This window comes from Staurois parvus, unplaced genomic scaffold (genome assembly GCF_062004578.1).
Source record: "Staurois parvus isolate SC_StPar_1 unplaced genomic scaffold, SC_StPar_1.0 ptg000342l, whole genome shotgun sequence".
NCBI lineage: Eukaryota > Metazoa > Chordata > Amphibia > Anura > Ranidae > Staurois > Staurois parvus.
The window spans coordinates 1,277,708-1,302,226 of NW_028318138.1; the positions used below are offsets into that span (position 1 = coordinate 1,277,708).

The 24,519-nt window shown below is 39.8% G+C and overlaps 1 protein-coding gene across 1 annotated transcript in view; it reads right to left on the minus strand.

Moving 5' to 3' along the window:
• The window catches only part of FANCI (FA complementation group I), a 77,236-nt gene that overhangs the window by 40,211 nt on the left and 12,506 nt on the right, over positions 1-24,519 (minus strand). The window contains exons 5-16 of the mRNA XM_089684294.1: positions 21,736-21,889; positions 17,490-17,547; positions 14,278-14,319; positions 12,375-12,498; positions 12,117-12,202; positions 11,793-11,916; positions 9,683-9,775; positions 6,816-6,952; positions 6,557-6,728; positions 6,103-6,190; positions 1,542-1,672; positions 1,124-1,194 (exon numbers count right to left, since the gene is read on the minus strand). Of these exons, the coding sequence (XP_089540420.1) occupies positions 1,124-1,194; positions 1,542-1,672; positions 6,103-6,190; positions 6,557-6,728; positions 6,816-6,952; positions 9,683-9,775; positions 11,793-11,916; positions 12,117-12,202; positions 12,375-12,498; positions 14,278-14,319; positions 17,490-17,547; positions 21,736-21,889 (1,280 nt within the window). The remainder of the gene's footprint in view (positions 1-1,123; positions 1,195-1,541; positions 1,673-6,102; positions 6,191-6,556; positions 6,729-6,815; positions 6,953-9,682; positions 9,776-11,792; positions 11,917-12,116; positions 12,203-12,374; positions 12,499-14,277; positions 14,320-17,489; positions 17,548-21,735; positions 21,890-24,519) is intronic.

A 24,519-nucleotide genomic window follows, 5' to 3' on the forward strand; every position in this document is an offset into this window, starting at 1 on the left:
ATGAATTAATATGGGGAATAAATTACTATAGGGGGGATGAATTACTATAGGGGGGATGAATTAATAATTCATTTAATGTTACAAATTTTAATTTAATTTAAATTAATTCACACATACACATCATTCATCTACTCTTGGTCCAGCCCCCGGGTCCAATATATGAACACGTTGCGGCCCTCAAGTCAAAAAGTTTGCCCACCCCTGGTCTAAGGCCTCCTGCACACTGTATTGATGTATGAGCATCAGATATTCCTGGCAAAAAATACACAAGGATGGGCTGTACATCACTTGTGCGTATGAATGCACATATACTGACCAGCAACTTGGATTTATGCAATTTTTTTTTACTGATCAATACAGGCACTATGAAAACTCAGATCAGTAAAAAAAAATGTGTATGCCTGAAAGCTGATTGTTTTGAGGCAGCAAGAAGCCTAAATCTTCTCTGCAGTATATATGGCTCCTAGCAACAGCCTGGCTCTTGAGACTAGTGCTTTCCTGCATTTTAGCAAGACCACTAATTATTGTTCTGCCTGCATAGGAATCATCTACAGTCTATGGTTGCCAAATCGTTAAAAGAGAAGTATGGGTTAACAAAAGAAAAAAAAAATACATTTTTTACTCACCTAGGTGTATCGATCCAATGCTACGCCTTCCCCCCACCAACCCTAGGAACTGAGAACTGAGCAATCAAAGACCGCTGATCGCACGGTTCTCAGTGTTCCATGAGCAGAGAGCTGGTAACTGTCAGTCTACAGCTTTCTGCTCTGCCCATCCAGCACTCACTGGACTGTGGAGGGGTAGGGAGTGGCTGGGTCAGGCTTTCGGCAGATCGCTGGAGGTGCTGCTCCAAGATTCTAGGTGGATCCCGACCATATGGTCAGGATCTCTTCAGAGCTTGCACTGGCTCTGTGGTGTCAGCTGGCTTTAGACTGCTGTCGGCTGAAACTGGGTTACAGGAGTGCAGAACGAACTGCACTACTGTGATCCTCAGGTCAAGTATACTCAAAACTTCTCCTTTAATTATTTATAAGGAGTACGCCTAAAGTCATTTATCAATGAACACAATATCAATGAGCTGTATTCTACACCATGGATTGTTAAATCGGTAATAAAAGCTTACCTACAAAACATTGCCTTCCTTAGAACAAGGATGATACAATCCCTCACAGATATATTTATCTTGAAGAGAGGCTGTAATGACAGAATATAAATTAAGGACGGTACTCAGAAACATGTAGGTAGATCGTGAGTGAGCATCCTAAAGCGTATGTCAAACCAGTTTAGGATGGAGCATGACAGAGTTAGAACCCCTATCAGGTTTTTACTAACTGGGACTCTGTCAGAGAAATTTACCCTAATGTACTGTCCACTGATGCTTTACCAGGCAGATAGTGAGAACTCTCCAACAGTAAGACAGACAGAAAAAAAATGCTTGTCTTTAATAATTAAGGGGGCTAGAACCCCTGTCAGGTTTTTATTTCTGTGTACTGCTCATGCCCACTGTACTCTTGTATAGGTACAGGTTAGTGCCTACCTACCTGCAAAGCTTTGAGTAGGCCCAGCACTGTAGAGAAGGGCAACTGGAACAAATGGTCAAAAGCTGCAGTCAGTTTAGAGGCCGAGTTCTGAAGAATTAAGGGTGTAGCATACACAATATCAGAGAGAAGATCTGCAAAAAAATGTAAATATGTTTTAACCACTTGACCTTCGGCAGGTTTTACCCCTTTCATGACCAGGACATTTTTTTTTGCTACTCAGCACTGCGCTACTTTACCTGGCAATTGCGCTTTCATGAAGCACTGTACCCAAATTAAATTTGTATCTTTTTTTTTTTTTTTTACACAAATAGGAGCCATCTTTTGGTGGTATTTGATCACCACTGGGGTTTTTATTTTTTATTATATAAACAAAAAAAGACCGAAAATTGTTTTGGGGGAAAAAAAAAAAAAAACACAATATTTTCTATTTTCCACTATAAAATATATCCAATAAAAAAGAACAAATGTAATTTCTCCATAAACCTAGGTCAAAATGTTTTCTGCGACATGTCTTTAGGAAAACAAGTCCCAAGACGTTTATAATTGGTTTGTGTGAAAATTATAGCATCTACAAACTATGGTCTACAGTTGCAAGAAAAAGTATGTGAACCCCTTGGGATTACGTGGAGTTTTGCATTAATTGGGCATAAAATGTGCTCTGAATGTCATCTAAGTCACAACAATAGAAGAACACAGTCGCTGAACATAATACTACACAAACATTAGATGTTGCCATGGTTTAATTGCACATAACATGTAAACATTCACAGTGCAGGGAGGAAAAAGTATGTGAGGCCCTAGCTTAATGACTTCTCCCAGAGCTAATTGGAGCCAGGAGTGAGCCAACCTTGACTCCAATCAGTGTGATGATATTGGATGTGTTGCTGACAGCTGTCCTGTCCTTAAAAAACACACACCTGTTTTGGGTTTACTGGTTTCAAGAAGCACTGTCTGATGTGAACCATGCCTCGCAGAAAAGAGCTCTCAGAAGACCTACGATCAAGAATTGTTGACTTGCATGCAGCTGGAAAGGGTTACAAAAGTATCTCCAAAAGCCTTGATGTTCATGTGTCCACGGTAAGACAGACTGTCTACAAATGGAGAAAGTTTAGCACTGTTGCTACTTTCCCTAGGCGTGGTCGTCCTGTAAAAATGACTGCAAGAGCATAGCGCAGAATGCTGCATGAGGTAAAGAAGAATCCCAGAGTGTCAGCTAAAGACCTACAGAAATCTCTGGCACATGCTAACATTTTTGTTGACACATCTACAATAAGGAAAACATTAAACAAGAATGGAGTACATGGGAGGACACCACGGAGGAAGCCATTGCTGTCCAAAAAGAATATTGCAGCACGTTTGAAGTTTGCAAAAGAGCACCTGGATGTTCCACAGCACTACTGGCAAAATATACTGTGGACAGATGAAACCAAGATTGAGTTGTTTGGGAAGAACACACAACACTATGTGTGGAGAAAAACGGCACAGCACACCAACATCAAAACCTCATCCCCACTGTAAAACATGGCGGAGGGAGCATCATGGTTTGGGGCTGCTTTGCTGCCTCAGGGCCTGGACGGATTGTTGTCATTGATGGGAAAATTAATTCCAGAGTTTATCAAGACATTTTGCAGGAAAACGTATGACCATCTGTCCGCCAACTGAAGCTCCGCAGAGGATGGATGATGCAACAGGACAATGACCCAAAGCATACAAGTAATTCAACAAAACAATGGCTGCAACAGCACAGAATACGCCTTCTGGAGTGGCCCAGTCAGAGTCCTGACCTCAACCCGATTGAAATGCTGTGGCATGACCTTAAGAGAGCGATTCACACCAGACATCCCAAAAATATTGCTACACTGAAACAGTTTTGTGAAGAGGAGTGGTCCAAAATGACTCCAGATCGTTGTGCAGGTCTGATCTGCAACTACAGGAAACGTTTGGTTGAGGTTATTGCTGCCAAAGGAGGGTCAACCAGTTATTAAGTCCAAAGGTTCACATACTTTTTCCTCCCTGCACTGTGAATGTTTACATGTTATGTGCAATTAAACCATGGCAACATCTAATGTTTGTGTAGTATTATGTTTAGCAGACTGTGTTCTTCTATTGTTGTGACTTAGATGGGCACATTTTATGCCCAATTCATGCAAAACTCCAAGGGGTTCACATACTTTTTCTTGCAACTGTATATACTAGAAATTACACAGCTATGATGCTATACTGGTAATGGTGATCAGCAACTTATAGTGGGGCTATGATAGTGTGGCGGGAGATACACTGACTGACACTGATATCAATAGTGACACTAATACAGCGATCAGTGCTAATACTGTACACTGTCACTGCACTAATGACACTGGCTGGGAAGGGCTTAACATCTAGGGACAATCAAGCAGTTCATTATGTTCCTAACAATGTGTAATGTGTGCTGCTTTTACTTTACTGTATGGCAGTTTGCTGTTCCCTGTAAACAGAGTTCTGTGTTTTTCAAACACAGAACTCTGTGTGTGATTGGACGCAGCCGATCAGCTGACTTCAGCCAAAATCATTGGCTTAATTCAGCTGCCAAAACTGTGTGCGGGCAAAAGCATTAACCAGCCAGCAGTATGGACAGTACCAGGTAGGAGCAATGGCATTGAGCATTATTGTTAGTGGCAAAGCTTTTTGAGTCAGCAAAGCTGAGCTGGACCAAGCCACATGTCAATGAGATCAAAGTATACGAATACATATTGCAGAGAATTCACAAAAATGTCTGCTATCACACCACAACCTAACTACGCCTCAAAGTAGATCATTTCCTTTACATCACTTCCCCTTTTAACCATGTGAAGAACAGGCCATTTCCCAACACTTTTTGTTTACATGTAAAAATCTGGGGGTTTTTTTGCAAGAAAAATTATTATTTTAATATTTTTAAACGCCCTGCTGGAACCCCCACTTTATTTATTTTAACACAAATATAGTAAACAATGATCCATCCCTTAGCAGCTGGAGTCAATCTGTTCCCCTCAAAAAAAGGGGTGGCAAGTTCAATATAACTCGGACACCAAAGATCAGACGTCATATAGCCATCACAGGAAGAAGTTGATGGATATAGAAAGCCTGATCTTCGTTTACACAGAGGCAACATTGAACTTATCATTTTGAGAGCACAGGTCACTTCTATCATTATATATTATTCATTAGCAGAGGTCCTGGAGAATAAAATGGCAGGTGTTGCAGTTTTTTTTCTTGTCACAAAAGGTATTTGCACAGTGGTTTTTCATACTTTTTTGAAAAAATAAAATTTTAATGCACAAAAGCACAATACCCAATTGTTTGATAAAATATAAAAGATGATGTTGCGATGAGTAAATAAATACCAAAAAACAACAACTCTTTACAATTGCGCACGCCCGTAGAACAGTGTCAAACTATGTAAATTATATTATCCATAGGCGACAAGAGGTCTGGTGCTAGAATTATCGCTCTTGATCTGACATTCTTGGTGATACCTCACATGTTAGGGTGATCGCTGTTTACAACACAAATGCATTCACCTTTGCGCGTTATTTTTTTTTTACACTGTACTTTTAAATGTTTTTAAATCACTTTTATTGATTGTTATCACTAGAAATGTAAACATCCCTTTTGTGTTAGCAATAGGCAGCGACAGGTCCTCTTTAAGGAGACATTTGGGGTCTATTAGAACCCAGATGTCTTCTTTGCCCTTAAAAGCTTTAGATCATACCAAGATCAGTATGATTCGATGCTTTTTACAAACCACGAAGGGTTTATTTACAAGCAGTGAAACCAAAATGTAACGAAATAGTCGTTGCTTCTGGTTTCTTAGACCACAGAGATGATTGCGGCTGTTCCAGTCCCCGATCAGGTCTCTGGTCAGCCGGTGACACCGAGGGCTGCACTTTCACATTCCCCGGTGGGACGGGATTGCCCAGCTTGTAAAAGCGATCCAGTGGCTATTTAGCCGCTAGGTTTGCTTTTACATGAAAACTGCGCCGGCTCTAAAAAAATGATACAGGGATGATGCCTGCAGCTGCAGGCATCATGCCAGTATAACCACTTGAAGTTGGGCAAGGTATGGGTATGCCACCTGACGCAAAGCGATTGAACACTTTCCAATAGCCTTTCATGGGCATTTATGAAGCATTCTTGAAGCTTTTTCAACGTTTCATAAACACAAGGAAAACACTTCATAAACACAAGCTATAGTAAAGGCGTGTTATATCATCATTGCTTTGTTCTACATAATCAACACATGTGTGAACGAGCCCTTAGACATTTCTTAGGCGTATTTAGAAAGGACTAGTCAAATAACAAAAACACAATAAACAAAGTAAGCTTGGACAGTGCCCATTTATAGCAATAGATCAACTTATTAAACATGCCTCCTACCACCCACCCCCAACCCCCCCACTGCAAAAAGGTAGGTTCATATAGTCAAAAATAATATACTGTCAAAGCAAAGGAATACAACAGAAGTGGGCTTACGGACCCAACAAGAACTTTTGCCCTTGTTGTACACATCAGAAAATCCAATATAATCAGATTGTTTTATTACCTATGAAATGACTTGTCGGAGATGTGGCTTTTGTAATAACTCGATTCAAAACTTGCTCTAAAATCACATTTCTTATGGCTTCATGGACCTGATAGGAAAATGTGAAATATAAATGTTGCAACATTGGTAACGATGAAATGTGTGCGCGCAAGGCCCCTTACACACGAGGCTGTCCATCTGAGGTGCATCCCGCCCAATGTTTTACTGCACAGGAGACCTGCGTTCCAGACATTTGTCCCTGAATGCGCAGAGGCCTAAACACCAGTACCACTCAGTACAGCATTCAGCCATGGCCTGCCATAAACTTTTCCAGGATGCTCAGGGAAGTGTTCTGCACCGATCCCTCCTTTGCTCAGTAAAATGCTGGGAGGAATCTACAGCAGCCGAATGACCCCATGTGCAAAGACCCTAATACTTAAATGTCTGAAAGAATTGTGTACACAGACCAGGTTACCTTAAAGGCCTCCAGTAATATTTTTGATCCCAGCTGACAGGCCTGTTGACTTGGTGATCCTGCTGAAGTTTCCAGGATTTTTGCTCCTGGAATAGCTTTAGGACCGTATGAATCCATTAGGAGAAACCCAAGCTCCACCAATCCTTGGGTGACATGGTCCCAACCGAAAACGCTGAGGAGGTAGAAGGTAACATAATGAGGTAATGCAAACTCATCTGTGATCATATGTAGAGAGAAAAGTACCTGCCATTAACACTACCTGTTTTTTACAATTTCCAGGAGCATAGAGGAGACACATGTTGGTTGTGGCACTAAATCCTGGAGAAACTTTGAACCTTGCTGAAACTGGATGTCTTTAAATCCTTTTAAAATAATAGCTTTCAGGAAATCAAAAACCTGTATAAAATGAAACAAAAACATATCAACCAAAAATAAAAACATGTAAGCAATCACTGATACAAAGCTGTAAGGAGCTCCTATCACAGAAAGGAGTATATTTCTTAACAAAAAATTAAAAGTTGCATTGTTATTTGTCCAGCAAAACTGCAAATATATTTACTCTGTGCGATCTAACCAGCTGTAGTGAGAATGAAGCAAAATCAAATGTGATTAGGCCATTTTCTCTTCTGGTTGAGTGTTCTTAAATTATAGGTAGTAGTAAAGGTAGAGTCATTTATAAAGAACAGGAAATCAGGAAAATACTGCATTATGGTCACTAGATGGCGCTGAGGATCATAGGAAAAAAACAAACAAATAAAACCTTCTAGTAAGAAGAGATACAATGTAAAACTTAGAGAATGCTGGAGGAAATTAGCAAATAAATGTAAGCATTGCTACTACGGGATCCGTGCGTTTGCCAATCCCCCCCAGAATTTTCTAGATTTACTGCATTTGCAGACAAGGGACTTACTGTATGGTACATCGCTGGATTTTGAGTGGTCATACTGGGATGATGCCTGCATTATTTTTTTTTAGCCAGCGGTTGGCTTTCTTGTAAGAGCAATCCTAGGGGCTAATTAACTACTGGATTGCTTTTACAAGTGTTGGAAAGGGATGCTCCCCCCCCCCCCATGGCTCTCCCGTCCCACCGGGAGACCTGTGTCTGCAGTCAACAGCTCCACCAGCGGACCACAGAGCCAACTGGGGACCTGAATGGCCCTGATTGTCTTTATGGTCTAGGAAACCGGAAGCAATGAGTATTTTGTCACTGGTTGTAAACAAACCCTTAGTGGTTTGAAAAAAGCATTGGATCATACTGGTCTTAATATAGTAATATAACCAAAAGCTTTTAAGGGCAGGAGGAGAGATCGGGGTTCTAACAGACCCCAGGATCCATCAGTAAAGAGGGCATGTCACTGCCTATTGCTATCAAAAGGGGCCATTTATATTTTCTGTAATAACAATTAAAGTGATTAAGAAATAAATATATTAAAAAGGACAGTGCAAGAAAAAAACAAAAAAAAACCCTTAAATAAAAAAGAAAAGCGCCCCCGCCCCCCCATGTGCTTGCACGCAAAGGTGAGTGCACGCATCAATCCCGCACACATATGCAAACAGTGATTATAGCACATGTGAGGTATCAGCACAAACATCTGTTAGAAAGCAACAATTCTACCACCAGACTTCCTGTGTAAATATAAAGTAGTAACCTGTAAAAGGCTTTTAAAGCGTTGCTTATAGATAATAAAATGTGCGTCGTTTGTTGTCATTGCGTAATTTTAAAACGTGACATTTACTCAGTGTAACGTCATCCTTTACATTTCACTAAACAATTGGACATCAGCTCCTTCTACTGCCCATAATATGGTTTGTTATGAATGTAGCTATCTTTACTGCCCATGTTTGAAGAACATTTGACCAGAAGAGAAAATAGCTTAAGAACATTCAATTTTGCCCCATTCTCATAACAGCTTGTTAGTTCACACAGAATTAATGTACATGCAGTTTCAATGGATGAACAGCTAAGCAATTTTTTTTTTTTTATTAATAGACCCCATAGTGTTATGTTTTGCTGATGCATCCTAGAAGCCATTTCATACAAAGCACTAACCTGATGGCCCATAAAGGGTAAATGTGCAATGAATCATCAGTCTGTGAGCTTACCCTGAATAGAATTGTATGCAGCCTATTCTTATCCACCAATAAAGGAAAGATATATGAATAAAAGGACAAACATACACAGGACCAAATAGTCCCATTGGCTCAGAAGATGACCAAAGTGCCTACTGGCCCAGGACTAAGCGCCTGCAGTCCATGCAGATAAAAAAGGCACACATTATTGCATCCTTGTATTCATTAATACATCAGCAGTGTGACAGCCAATACGAAGATGTAATTGGCGCAAGAGAGGTTGTGGTGGGTATAGCGTTCATTCAGAAAGTCTTAGGCGATATAAAAATAGTTCAGTTTTAAAACGAAAATAAAACAGGAGGTGGGGCATATGATTGTATATAGTAGTAGTGGAAGTACAAAATGAATAGTGCAGCTTGAGTGGTAAGAGGAGGGGGGGAGGGGGGAAGAGGACTTGTGGTACAGACAGTACTGGGTTGGAATAGATGGTGTATATATATATATATATATATATATATGTGTGTGTGTGTGTGTGTGTGTGTGGGTATACATATATATACAAAGCTGCAATGTAGACACCGTCGTGAGGCTTGCACTCTCTACAGTAAACCGGACTCTGTAGTAGAAGAATAGAGGAGAGAGAGAGGTGCGCCAGACAAAGTGCAGTAAAATTCTAACAGTTTATTGCATACCCTGGCACTGCAGCCATCTGCTTGTGATGCGCAGCACAGATGACGTCCACCTCTTTATATTTGATGCCTGATACCTACCCACGTCTTGTGAGTTTTTAATATCTTGTGTGCAATAAACTGTTATAATTTTACTGCACTTAGTCTGGCGCACCTCTCTCTCTCCTCTATTCTGTGACAGCCAATCAAGCTGTATTGCATTGCACAGTTTAAAACAGGGAACTTACTGAAAGGAGGACAGAGCATAGTGATGACTTCATTAATATGATACTGCCCTATAAATGCTGAAAACTGATCAACGTAAAAAGTGGTAACCTACAAAAAACAAATCATTAGGGATATGTGGAATAAAAGAAATAATTTGTACCTGTTTTTCAAATCTATGTATTCTGGACACAGACAAGAGGAGAGCGACACTGAAAGGGCATAAAAATTTGTTTGTGTCCCCTTGCTGTGCAGCCTGTAAAAAAACAACACAAAAAGAAAAAAAAAAAAACAAAAAAAAAACACAGAAGATAGGGTAAGACAGCGTTTGTACCATGTATTTCAATAAAAGCACTGCATCCATTTAATGCAAAGTACAGTCAAAAACAGATGCTGAAACCAAAAGCCTTTTTCACCAACAGTTCAGACTGTACCTTAAAACTAGGCTCACATATATGCGGCTGTGTGGGTTGCGCAGGCATGGCAGCCTATGAATATTAATGGGCTGCCGTGCCTTGTGAAATCCAGAGAAAAGGTCCTTGCACTATTTTTGAAATTGCAGCCCATACAGGAACCGCAAATACAGTGCAGTTCCCAGTGCGGGCAGCATGACTTAAGTATTACTGGCACCCACCCATATCTCCTGCGTTTCAATGTGCGAGTGGTTGCAGCTACAGGAACAGTGGCAAACACCCGCATAGGTGTGAACCTAGTCTAAATCTCAGAGTGTGCTTAGTTTCTGAACTTATTTTTTTATTATAATTTTTATTAATTTTAATTAACATACATTATACAACAATATTTTTCCATATCAAAAATGTTTACACTTTGGCGTTCTTGGATCCCTGCTCTTGGTTTGGTTATCTTTTTTCTTTCGTACTTCTCCACTTCTCCTTCCTCCCCCCCCCTTTTTTTTTTCTGTTTGCTTTTGGTGTGGCAGTGGATAGCTGCCTTTAGACGGAGTTATTCTCAGTGTTATATTTATGTTTTGTTATTTAAGTGCCATTGATAGCCCCTGCGTGGGCGATCTTTTGCCCTGTTGGTGTTAGAGCACGGATTTCTTTAATTTTCTACTTCTTTTATGTGCAATTGATAGCCCCTGTGTGGGTGTGATTTGTTGCTCCTGTGTTAATTGTTATTAATTAATAAAAACCATTGAAATACAAAAATGTTTACACTAAACAAAGAAAACACCCTACACACCACCCTGGACTTTGAATACAAACGTTGTAAACATGAAGTCAAACATGAAACCATGTACAGACTGTCAGGATACCAATATGGAAGCTGGCATTGCTGAATATTTTTGGAAGAAGCATGTTCCAGTGTTAAACATACTTATTCCTACTTCACTAGTTAAGCGTGCCCCTGACTCTGCACAAGTATGTAAACATCAGGAGTCCCCACTATAGATACGAACATACTCCAGGTTGCGGTCTTACAAAATATTAAAGTGGAACTAAAAACTTGCAAGTCTGTATGTCTCTAATGTCTTAAATTCTTTCCTTAGCCTGCTAGCAGTTTTTTTTTTTTACAAACTGTACACAGTCAGCGATTCCTGCGCAGCTCAGTATACAATCCCGCCATATGTAAAATGCTGAAAGTAAGTGCCAGGCTGAATTAACTCAACAAGGAGGTAGAAGAGCCAGTGATGCAGTGACAAAGGAGACTGTGGATGTTACTGCTCTGAAAAAGAGCAAGTGTGACTAAAGTTCAAACATCATATCCTTCCTTCACATTATTATTATTTATTTATTTCAGGCACTTATATAGCGCCGTCAATTTACGCAGCACTTTACATATATATTGTACATTCACATCAGTCCCTAACCCTCAAGGGGTGTACAATCTAAGGTCCCTAACTCACATTCATACATACACATACTAGGGCCAATTTTAGACATGAGCCAATTCAACTACCAGTATGTCTTTGGAGTGTGGGAGGAAACCAGAGTACCCAGAGGAAACCCACGCAGACAAAGGGAGAACATGCAAACTCCAAGCAGGTGGTGCCTTTACATTATGGTAAAAGATCTTGCAAGGTCAAAAATATGACTTCTGTTCTAAAAAGGATAGGAATGGCAGCACCTTTAATAGAAGCTTCAATACATCTGTCCTGACAGGGCCCGTCTAAACACCAAGCAGAGCTTTAGTGGCCTCACATAAATTACTGATCGCGATTTCTGTGTATTTTTTCCTGCAAATGAAGGACAGCCAAATGCCCTCATCTTTGTACTGTACTCTTTTCTAAAATAAGTAATACATCTCAATACCTTGACTAGCTCTCTTCCCAGGTCCTGGTCAAATTTAATAGCAAAGACAATGTGCAAGATGATGGTACCCTCTACTTGACGCAGCTGTTCTTTTGGGATAGTGGAATCATCCAGATCTATTGAGCTGGAAAGAATTGCAAAAATAATTTATATTCAGAACTGCATGTAAATGGGAGGAAAACATACAGTGATTCTTTCACATCAAGCAAAATACGTATTATTTATGTATAAAATTATAATTATGACATCTAAATGGTGCCCTATAAAATGAAATGCCAAGGCCAAATTTATTATAAGTAAAAATGAAAGTATAATTGTACTCACTCATCATTTTTGGCCTCATGCATCAACTTCTGATCCAGATCATTAAAAACTGTGATAATGCCTTCCAGGATGGTCCTTTTACTCCCCTGCATAACCCAACAGAATAAAAAAAAAAAATCTAACAATAAAAGTGTTTAAAAAAATATATAATTTAAATGGAAGATCCCATAACATTCATACAGTGTTCACATTTTGATGAAGATTGTTATAATGAATGTCCCCTTGTCACGTATCATAAAAGCTACAGTATGACATTACCTTGGCAGAAAGAAGTAGAAGCTGGTAAACCAAAGGGGGCATTTCTTGGAGGTCCAACTTAGATAACAGCCTTAATACTTTTTCCACTACAAACTGTAACTCTTCCGTACTTAGTAATACATCTCTAAAAGAGAACACATTTAAGAAGCCACTTGAAAATATAAACAAGTTCCTGTTTCAGAATGGCAGTATATGCTGGAGGGGACAGCATAGGGTATGATGGGATCAATATGTGGCTGAACGAAAAAAAAAAAAAGATTTCTTAGATTTGCTATCACAGGGGATATTTACACTCCCTGTGATAACAATAAAAGTGATTAAAAAAAAAAATTTATAAAAAAAAAAAAAAAAGACAGTATTGAAAAAAAAAAACAAGACAAAAAAAAAACCACAGCGAAATAAATAATTAAAATTAAAAAAAATATATAAAAAAATTAAAAATCACTACCCATCCCCATGTGCAAAGAAAAAAAAACCGCAAGAGTTGGTCCAGTGTCGGTACGTAAACGTCAGATTAAGGACAGTAATTCTAGCACTAGACCTGTGTAAATCTAAAGTGGTGACCTGCAAAGGCTTTTAAAGTGTTGCCTATGGATATAAAAAAAATTACATAGTCTGTCGCCATTGCACAGGCATGCGCAATTTTAAAGCATGTCATATTTGGTATCTGTTTACTCGGCATAACATCTTTTATAGGTTATCAAACAATTGGGCAATATATTGTGTTTTTGTGCATTAAAATTTAAAAAATGTGTATTTTTTCCAAAAAAAATTGTGCAAACTGCGCAAATAACGTGTGACAAAAAAAAAAAACCTGCTACACCCACCGTTTTATTCTCTAGGGCCTCCGCTTTTAAAATAAAATAAAATAATATATATAGAATATTGCCAATCCCTTCTAAAGACGTGCAGGTGCACGAAACGCGTAAGAGGGGGCCAATTACGCTGCGACATCACGCCGCCGGAGCATCGTGGAGCTCCGGAGGCAATCTTTAATTGTGGACGGTTAGTCCAGACACACCTTGCTCTTAACATTGTTTGTTTTACTTCGTTTTGATGCATCTCTTTTTATTCAAGAACCCACCAATAAATTATGTTAAACTTTACTACACTATAGGCATTTTTCTGTTTTAAACTCCCACAAGGAGTATTGATTTTCAGACGCCCAGAGTAACCCAGCATTCCAGTATACAGAGAGGGAGCCTCCTATTCACCCTGTGAGCTGCACCAATCCATCCCTTAAGGGGAACTCTGGTTGTCCCTGGATCATCATTTTAAGTCCCAGGATCCATCCACCCTTAGAGGGAAGTTACTCCAACACCTGGCCTATTTAGATGATTCCTTGATGACATCTGGATATATATCTATATGCGCATTTACATTGCGCGTCCGGTGACTGCGCAATCCTTCCACAATTTATGCACAAGCGCCGACTTACCAAGGAAACCGGCACTTTATGAGCACTGAAAGTCACTTTTAACTATTAATGTTTTATGCCTTTTTTATGTCGTTTTATTCAGTATATGGACTTTTTATCTTCTTAATATAAACGGTTTCAGCTCTGCACTCTCCTTTTACAGTGGAAGACTAGTGTATGTGTGTGTGCTGGAGGTGGGATCTCACTGAGGAAGGACCAGGAAGAAACAGATTTGCACAAGGTGCAAAGCAGCAAAGTGAAAGTAGTACTTAGAATTCATTTAGTATATATAAGTGTGTGCAAAAAATGTTATGATGACACTCGGTGCCATAAATCCACAGATGATGAGAAAAATAGGCATGTCTTGCTTGGGGATGTTAAAATGATAATTTGCAAAGATCTCTTTCCAACATAAGCTTCATTTCAAAAGATTGACATACCGGGCAATTAAAAGGCTATGAACTCTGACTGCTTAAGTAATCTTACCTAAACATTGAAGTAAGAAAAATGACACACTTTGGGTCCCATCTGAAAAAGTAAAGCAAAGATATGCTAATAAAATACACACATCTACATAATTTTAAATATAAACTGGGACCAATTAAAAAAAAAATGTGCATTAAGAAACGGCGTGATTGCTCCATAGCAGTGTTGTTTTCAATACTGGCCATCTGATTGGCCAACTCAGGCAGCACAAATACATCAAGGCTTTTGAAGATACTTTTGTAACCCTTTCCAGCTTCATGCAAGTCAACAATTCTTGATCGTAGGTCTTCTGAGAGCTCTTTTCTGCGAGGCATGGTTCACATCAGACAGTGCTTCTTGAAACCAGTAAACCCAAAACAGGTGTGTGTTTTTTAAGGGCAGGACAGCTGTCAGCAACACATCCAATATCATCACACTGATTGGAGTCAAGGTTGGCTCACTCCTGGCTCCAATTAGCTCTGGGAGAAGTCATTAAGCTAGGCCCTCACATACTTTTTCCTCCCTGCACTGTGAATGTTTACATGTTATGTGCAAATAAACCATGGCAACATCTAATGTTTGTGTAGCATTATGTTCAGCAGACTGTGTTCTTCTATTGTTGTGACTTAGATGACTTTCAGAGCACATTTTATGCCCAATTCATGCAAAACTCCACGTAATCCCAAGGGGTTCACATACTTTTTCTTGCAACTGTATATATCATCACCAACACCATCATTAACGTTTAAATTATTTTAAATTTAAGTAGCAGTAAAGTCATACATTAGCAAAAACAAAGGCAAGCAGGGTTTGTATAACAGAAGAGACAATAGAGGTCTCTTCTATCATAAATGTCCACCCTGCCCGACAGCGGGTAATGTGATCCGCCGGTAATGTGAGCCGCACATACGAAGTTCAGATCACATTTACAGCCCACCCTTTGTGATGTGGCAATGTGACTCCGGTAGTGACATCACCCCAGCCGAAAGTACAATACCCGGAAGGAAGATCGGGTGAACAAGTGCCCGGGAGCCAGCCAGAGTGATGCGCTGGAAGGCTCAAATTTGTGGGTAAGTCTGTCAATGTGCTAGCATGCAGAGCATAGAAGTACATTAAAACCTGCAGGGGGGCATTTCTTTGGTTTACTTGCTAAGTTTACTACCACTTTAACTGCTCTGTGTACTCCAGACATATATGGGGTTGAATCACTAAACCTGGAGAGTGCACAATCTGGTGTAGTTCTACATAGAAACCAAGCTGAAGTTAGAAGCCGATTAGCTACCATGCACAGCTGCACCAGATTTTGCACTCTACAATTTTAATAAATCAACCCCATAGTAGGTCTATGTAATACATACAGGATACATATCTAAATTATTTGAAAAGGCAGCCACAGAATTTACAATGGGGCTCAATGCAAAAAGGAATAAAGAAAAATGGAGGTCTAATCCAACACAAATGGGCACCTAATCTAAGAAGTCTTAAGGTGATCATAGACGGATGGAAAAATTGTCTGGTTCAACAGAGACCAGATGAATTTTAATCCATGTGTGACCACTGCAGTTAATCAGTGTAAATGTGTGAGTTAGCGAGCGCACCTTATAAAGCTGCTGGTGCACAAAAAGGAACCACAGAGCCTTTCTAAGAATATAACATAAAAATGGGGTGTGCAGCGCTATACAAATAAAACACACTGTCATAAATATGAGAAAAAGTGAAAAAAGTCCTATAAACTGAATGACAAACAGTCCGAGGTGATATGGTATCAGTCCAAATAGGTATATTCCAGTGATGGAGTATATATGACTTCAATCCAAATGGGTATATTCCAACATCCCAACATGAAGGTGTAGAAAAATTGCCCACTCACCGGAAGTGCAATTTAATGTGCACATAGAAATTCCGTGAAGCCGAAGGTCCCGTGAAGGTGCGGCCTGATGGTAAAGGTGTCCTCTGGTGGTTAATGGGGTGACTGCTGCCAGAGATGATGGTCCAGACCTATATCCCAAATCCTCCAACCTGGGTGGACTCCTAAAATGCTGGGCTGAGATGTGGAGGCTCAGTGCCAGGTAATAGAGATGAAAACGCTCATGGTGTAGTATTGTGAAATGTATTTATTAGGGTATATATCATTATGGTAAACAGTAAACGTACAGGGTGATAATAACCTATACAAGTATAGTATGAATGAGCTCTTGAATGCACTGACCAGTGGATAAAAATGATGGCCACCGGACCTCCTGATCCGGTGGCGTGACGTCAAGGCGTGCAGAGGCTCCTCCTAGACGCGCTTCGTGTATCACCCCTACAGGAGACGTGTTATTACACGAAGCGCGTCTAGGAGGAGCCTCTGCACGCCTTGACGTCACGCCACCGGATCAGGAGGTCCGGTGGCCATCATTTTTATCCACTGGTCAGTGCATTCAAGAGCTCATTCATACTATACTTGTATAGGTTATTATCACCCTGTACGTTTACTGTTTACCATAATGATATATACCCTAATAAATACATTTCACAATACTACACCATGAGCGTTTTCATCTCTATTACCTGGCACTGAGCCTCCACATCTCAGCCCAGCATTTTAGGAGTCCACCCAGGTTGGAGGATTTGGGATATAGGTCCGGACCATCATCTCTGGCAGCAGTCACCCCATTAACCACCAGAGGACACCTTTACCATCAGGCCGCACCTTCACGGGACCTTCGGCTTCATGGAATTTCTATGTGCACATTAAATTGCACTTCCGGTGAGTGGGCAATTTTTCTACACCTTCATGTTGGGATGTTGGAATATACCCATTTGGATTGAAGTCATATATACTCCATCACTGGAATATACCTATTTGGACTGATACCATATCACCTCGGACTGTTTGTCATTCAGTTTATAGGACTTTTTTCACTTTTTGTCATATTTATGACAGTGTGTTTTATTTGTATAGCGCTGCACACCCCATTTTTATTTTATACTGCAGTTAATCAGAAGAAGTCAAATCTATCAATCAAATTCTGGTCATCCACCCAGACAGAGTCGCTTAACCAACAGCTACAGCCAATGGCTGTTGTGCTGTTCTGTGTATTCTGATAGTGGGGAGGTGCCACAATGCGCATCCAATATCTGGTTGGGAAAGCCGGTTCAGTTTATTCATTCAGCCCTCTGGCTGAACAAAAAAAGCTGAATCATGGCCAGCCAGTTTTAATAACATGCAAACAAGAACAAAACCTTACCTGCTGGAGCAGAGACTATTGATAATCTGTTTCTTGCACTCCTCTCCCGTTAGTTCTCCTTATAAAAAATTTTAAAAAAAGTGTCATAAAAGTGAGCCAGGATTAAAAATAAATAAATCAATCACCAATTTTTGAATATTCTACATAACACTGGATATGTGTTTGAATTATAAAAAGCCATCTCTTCCCCACAATGCAGAAGAACACCCTTTCTCCATATGCTTCTCCTATGCTTGGTTTAGTGAAATTTTAAGGAGGGGGCCCTTCTACTATCAGACAGACAGGGTTATTTGTTTTTTCCCCTTGTCTCCCTTGTTTCACCAAGGGAGTAAAAAAATAAGGGAGTAAAAAAATACAATAATTGGCTACAGTTTCATGATCATAATTGATATTTTACCAGTATGCACACCTAATTAACAGTATTAAAAGTGCATGCCTGCTGAGCTTCCTTAGAAAAACAAAGATTACAAGTGTCAGATAATTCCAGGAAATAAATGAAAATATAATTTAGTTACTTAAAGTTGATCTTCATTGAAAAGAGAATGTAATGCTCATCCTCCACCGCACTACTAACACATTTGAGCTATTTATTTATTTTTTTTACAGAGAGTGGGTCATTTTTGACAGGTACCGACTCCCACTTGACGTCTGCTTGGGCCCACACAGCTTCCCCCTGCGACACATTGCATGACCCAGGTGGCTGCATGATCAGTCTTACTACACCGTGAAATTTCACATGTGCAGAAGGGAGCTGGCTAGGATTCATCACAAAATCACAGCCAACTCCCAAATCCAAGATGGCAAGATGTTCAAGTCCCAGAGCAGCTCATCTGCTCTGCATGTAGTTCCCACTACCAAAGGAGGACACAGCCGTCCACTGCTTACTGCTGCATAGCCGGCGGAACCTCAGGGAGTGGGTGTGGATACATGTGATGTCACGTATGTTGTGACGTCGATGCGTTTCGCTGATTAGCATATCAGCTTCATCAGGGATGTCACAATCACACGGTGGACCCTACCAGTGTACAAATTACCCCCATCGCCGACTAAACCTGTAGACATAATCAAGAGCATATTTCATCTGTTGCTGAAATGTATCCGTCCACTCCAGCCTGCTCCCCAGTTTCAAGCATTTCACCATCTACATTTTCTATCGAATTGCTGATTAAAAGCTCTGTGTTTTGTACTTTCTTGAGAAGATAAATGGACAAGCAATTATATAAATACTTTACATGTGGCTTACTGTTGGATTTCTTGTCCTTTCTCCCCTGACATAGCTCATTGCATTATTATACTTTTAATGGGCAGCACAGTGGATAAATGGTTAGCACTTCTGCCTGGCAGTACTAGGGTTGTTAGTTCAAATCCCAATCATGACACCACCTGCCTGGAGTTTGCATGTTCTCCCTGTGCCTGTGTGGGTTTCTTCCGGGTACTCCGATTTCCTCCCACACTCCAAAGACATGCTGGTAGGTGAATTGGCTCCTGTCTAAATTGTCCCTAGTATGTGTATGTATGTGTATGTATGAATGTGAGTTAGGGACCTTAGATTGTACACCCCTTGAGGGTTAGGGACTGATGTGAATGTACACTATATATGTAAAGCGCTGCGTAAATTGATGGCACTATATAAGTACCTATAATAATAATAAGGGAGTGTAGCTCCATGTTATAGAGTGGCATGGTTTAGCCAACTGCTGGTGTTTTCTCCTCCGAAAAGGTATTGCTATAATGGGCACCTGGTGTATGTATGGTAGTGGGAGAGGGATGATGTCATTGTGATGCTCCCCCCAACTCAAATACATCATTGGCAAAATTGTGAGGTCCAGGTTAGTGTTATGTGGTCAAGACAACATTGTAATATTTGGTGGTGTTTAGTGTTTTTGATACATTTTGAATACTTTTTCTTTGTTGTAATGTCTTATTAGACACAGTTTAATAAATGTATATTTTTTTACTGTCTGGTAGATGTGATTCTTTACATCTATCCAACCCCCTTTTTTTGTAGTGTTTAGTATTTGGTTACATGAGACTGCACACTAAGGCCTCATGCACACTGGGAATTTTAAAACCGCCGGTAGTGTTAGCTGTATAAAGTAAGGTTAAAAAAAGTTTTGCGGCGGCTTTTAGTGTTTTTGCATTAGTGCTTAGCCGCGTTAGTGGGGGTTTTTTTAGCACACAAAACCACTTTTGGCACAAAAATGCCATTTTACGCCATTTTACCAGCATTAAAGTGTTTTACAACTAAAAAACTCCTCTTGAAACCAACTAGTTCTGGGGGGGGTTTTTCCAGACAGAAAACGCCCTTGACAAAAAAAATGGATTAAAGCCTATGTGTGCATGGACACATAGGATAACATGCTGGGGAGTTTACTGGCTGTGGAAAAAATAAATGCCAGAAGCCAAAAACAGCAGCTGTAAAAATGCCCAGTGTGCACAAGACCTTAGTGTGAGTTTGGGAGACAGAGGATTTATTACTCCGATCTTTTCTCATTGATCTGCCTATCAGATAGATAGCACACAAAACACAGGGCCTTGAGAGTATATATGGTGTCCTAATGAACAGCCCAGACGATGGTGTTTACATCTTTATAAAATGACTTGGCTTTGAGTGCCAACTGCAAGGCTAATTCCAATGCCACTCATGATGCTCAACTCAATGCCCAAGCAATAAACACTTATGGTGGTGTTGAATTAATGTGTCCGGATGCCAATCTCATTTCAAATCCACTGAGCACTTTGTGTCAATAAAGGGTTAAAAAAAACAACACAAAGTCCTTGTTGAGTAAATGATATCCACATAACAGCAGCAACCATAAATCGTGCTTTCACTGGTTTCTTTGGTGTGCAGTGGATGCAAAGCATATCCGAAACACAGTGGGACTCTTGTCAGGCGCACTCACAATCAACCTGACCAGCAGGTATAATGTGGCAAGATCTGTGCTCCCTGGAAGGCAAGAGTAAAGGAAGCTGCAGCATTCAAGCTGGTGGGGATGCTAGAGCTGCTCTGTCAGACTAGAAGTGCATCAATGCTAACAGGAAGTCCTTAGGTGGCCATATTGCTGGAGTCCATAGTGCCAGTGAGCATACATTGCAAGGTCTCCAAGATGACATGTTTCAAGGTCCTACCTTTGTCATCTTGGAGACCTTGTATGCTCACTGACACTATGGACTCCGGCAATATGGCCACCTGAGGACTTCCTGTTAGCATGGATGCATTTCTAGTCCGACAGAGCAGCTCTAGCATCCCCACCTGCTTGAATGCTGCAGCTTCCTCCACTCTTGCCTTCCAGGGAGCACAGATCTTGCCACATTATACCTGCTGGTCAGGCTGTTTGTGAGAGTGCGCCTCAGACAAGATTTCCACCGTGGTTTGGATAGGTTTGGTGTTTATTGCTTGGGCTTGTAGTTGAGCATCATGTGTGGCATTGGAATTAGCCCGCAATTGGCACTTAAACCCAAATAATCTATAAAGATATCAACACCATCACCTGGGCTGTTCATTAGGACATCAAATATACTCTCAAGGTCCTTGCGCTGTGTTGTGTATGTTATCTTTTGACTCCTAGCCTCAAGTGGATTTCTGCAGCAGCAGGACTATCTCAGTCACCAATAGGGTTTAGCACCTTGGGATATTGTTTGTGTTGTTTTTTTGTCTATCTATCAGATAGGCAGCTCAAAGCCCAAATAAAGGAGCTCACCAGCTGATATCTGCTAGTCTTTGATTCAATTAGATACTTGCCACAACTATTCTCACTAGCCAGCATACTGGGCCCTGTAAGAGCAGCTTTTGATCAATAGGGTTCAAATCTGGCTACACAATGTTATAATCTATCAACAACTGAAGTACAATGGCCTGCCTAATAGGATACACGGATGAATAGGATGTTTCTGTTGAACATGTGCCCATGTGTACAGCAGCGTGCCTGTCTTCTGTCAAACAGGCATGCTGGAAAAACATCAGCTGATTGGCATCTGATCAGCACTCACAGCCAATGACTGAAAGCCCTGATCGGTGTGTTCTGGAAGGGGCATTCCCCCTGTCAAAACACAATAGTTCAGCAGGGAGATCACTGTCCTAACATCGCATAGTTAGTACAGCAAGCTCTTATTTAACTGCCTGTGTGCACCAGGCTTTAATGAAGGCCCTTACATTGCATTGTTTTGGCAAAAGTAAATTTAATATGTATTGCTAGCAAAAGGCTCAGTGCTCTCAAATGGTTAAATAGAAAAAATTTTATTTTACCATTGCCATACACTAAAGATTCTTTTGATGAAAGAGCTTTAAGCACATTAGGAAACAGTTCCAAAGACTTCCCATTGGACATGCTTCCAGCTTTCACTGCTTCAACATACAAGTTTGCCAAGTCAAGAAGGGACGCTCCTGGTAAGTGATGAACCTGAAACAGAAAAACAAGCTATATAAAACAAAAAGTATACATTCATTATAGCAGGATAACTTATTTATACCGGATTAGGGAGAGTATTCCATATTCAAATGATTCTTTTAATTGTAAGTACATTTGGCAACTCCTAATATTTGCAATGATTTTGTATTCTGTCCATTCATTCTGCAGCAGAGGGGATGTAACACAGAATGGTGTTGCATGAAAGAACAACACAAAAATAAAGTGATATTATTCCCTAGGTATATTTAGAGTCAAGCTCTGCTTCTTCCTGTCCAGCAAACATACAAAAAAAAAAACAAAATCACCTGCTGACATAAAAACAGAAAATCACAGGACACAAGACAAGATTGAATCATGAAGATATCACAACATAGAATTGCAAATAGCAATGGTGTGTGGTAACAGCTACCATTCAGAAATAAGTTCTCATTTAGCCTTCCCATTACAAGCAGTTGAAAGCGGATTTAGGATTGGCTGCAGAGCTGTGAAGCGGCTAACACACTTTTTGGTATCGAAGATAAAAGATTATTATTATGATTATTATTATACAGGATTTATATAGCGCCAACAGTTTGCGCAGCGCTTTACAATATAAGGGAGGCATTACTATTACCAGGGTGGATAAAAATCAATGATTTTTTTTAAAAAATCAAAAAAAAAAAAAAAATTGGATTTTTTTTAAATAAAATGCTTTTTGAGGAAAATATATTACCATCTAAAGGTTATTCCATCATGAAATAAAGATTAGTTTTTTAATTATGTAGAATAAGGCTGTATATGTTTAATTTTTTTGGTAAATAAATTCCATTAATCCATTCACAATGTCATGCTCTTCCAGATGCTTGGTTTACTTTTGCAGTTCTCAAAACTGAATTTGACTCAGCGGAGATCACATGCCTCTTCTTCACAGCAAAAATGTTATAACATGAACAGAGTTAAGAAAAAGACCTTCATCCTAACTTCTACAAACCTATGAATACAGAATCAACCCCTTCAGTGCTAAGTTTCAAGAAGTTCAGTGAATAGAATAGAAACAATATTTTTCTGATTGTTTGGAGTGGAATAGATCTGTACAAGAAGAAAGTGAAACTAAGTGTGAGGGGGAAGGGGCTGACAGTCTAAGTTTCTTACAATATATATATTTTGTTTAGCCAAATTAGTTAACAAACATGGATGTTTAAGCAAATAACATATGCTGGAATGTTATTGTTTCAGATGAATAAATCTATTTAAATTGTTATTATTAAGGTAATGATTATTTTTCTCCTTCCTAAATACAACAGAAAAGTTGTCCAAATATATTAAACTGGGGATAAAAAAACTAATATGAAAAGTTGTTATTCTAAAAATCTTCATCTACTTGTATATTAAAGTTATACCAGCAAGAATTAGTCTTTATGTAGAAAACTAGGATTTAAATCAAGCCTTACTGACTAGTGATTTAAATCGCGATTTAAATCAGTTTGATTTAAATCAAATCCACCCATACTATTACAATACATTTCAGTACAGAAGGAATAGGAGGGCCCGGCTCGTGGAGCTTACAATCTAAAGGAAGGGGGAGGTGATACAAAAGGTGATAGCTGCGGGGGATGATCTGGTGGAGGTGATTCAAGCACAGTTCTTAGGTGGAGTTGGGGTAGGCTTCCCTGAAGAAGCGAGTTTTATTAAATATATTTTTTTATAATTTATATTTTTTATAATTAAATATTTTTATAATATCGTCTTCTCTACCAGTTAGGTATTATGTGTAATTACTTTGCTTTATAATGTTAAGGATTTTTTCTGGTTTTAAAACAACCAATTGCCTCTAACAGTAACCATTCTGCCAGCCATGAAAGCTCCCTGCTGGCAGAACACAATAGCACCGCAGGAGGGATTGCCCCACAGACACTGACTTTGTTGATGAGGGAATCAAGCAATTTGCTTTCCTGCAACCTGTGGTTGCAGGAAAGAGAATCGAATTATCTATGGCTTGCCTAACAGTCATCTATCGGGTAGAGATCGAAATGTGACTGCTAGTGTCTGGTGCAGGCGTGCACAGAGCGATCCAGCACTCGGCATCCCGCTGCATTCACACACATGGAAAACGCAGCAGCACCCCTGGAGACTTCTTCCAGAACCCAGGTTGAGAAACCCTGAATTACATAGTTGTTCATAGATTTAAAGGATATTGTACAATCAGATTGTATAGTGTATGGCCAGCTTAAGCTATAGAAGCAATAGATTGCTTGGTATGAGGCTTGTAGAACTGTTTTACAAAACAACCAGCAGGAAGTGAGAAGAGGTAAACCAAAAAAAAAATATATATATTTATACACATACAGTGAAGGAAATAAGTATTTGATCCCCTGCTGATTTGGAATGTTTGCCCACTCATAAAGAAATTATCAGTCTAAAAATCGGATGGTAGGTGTATTGTAACACTAAGAGGCAGAGTAGCAACAAAAAATTCAAAAGAAATGCATGTCTACTCTTGGCAGATCCTCTCCAGGTCATTAAGGTTTGGTGGCTGACGTTTGGCAACTCGAACTTTCAGCTCCAGATTTTCAATCAGATTAAGGTCTGGAGACTGGCTAGGCCACTCCAGGACCTTAATGTGCTTCTTCTTGAGCCACTCC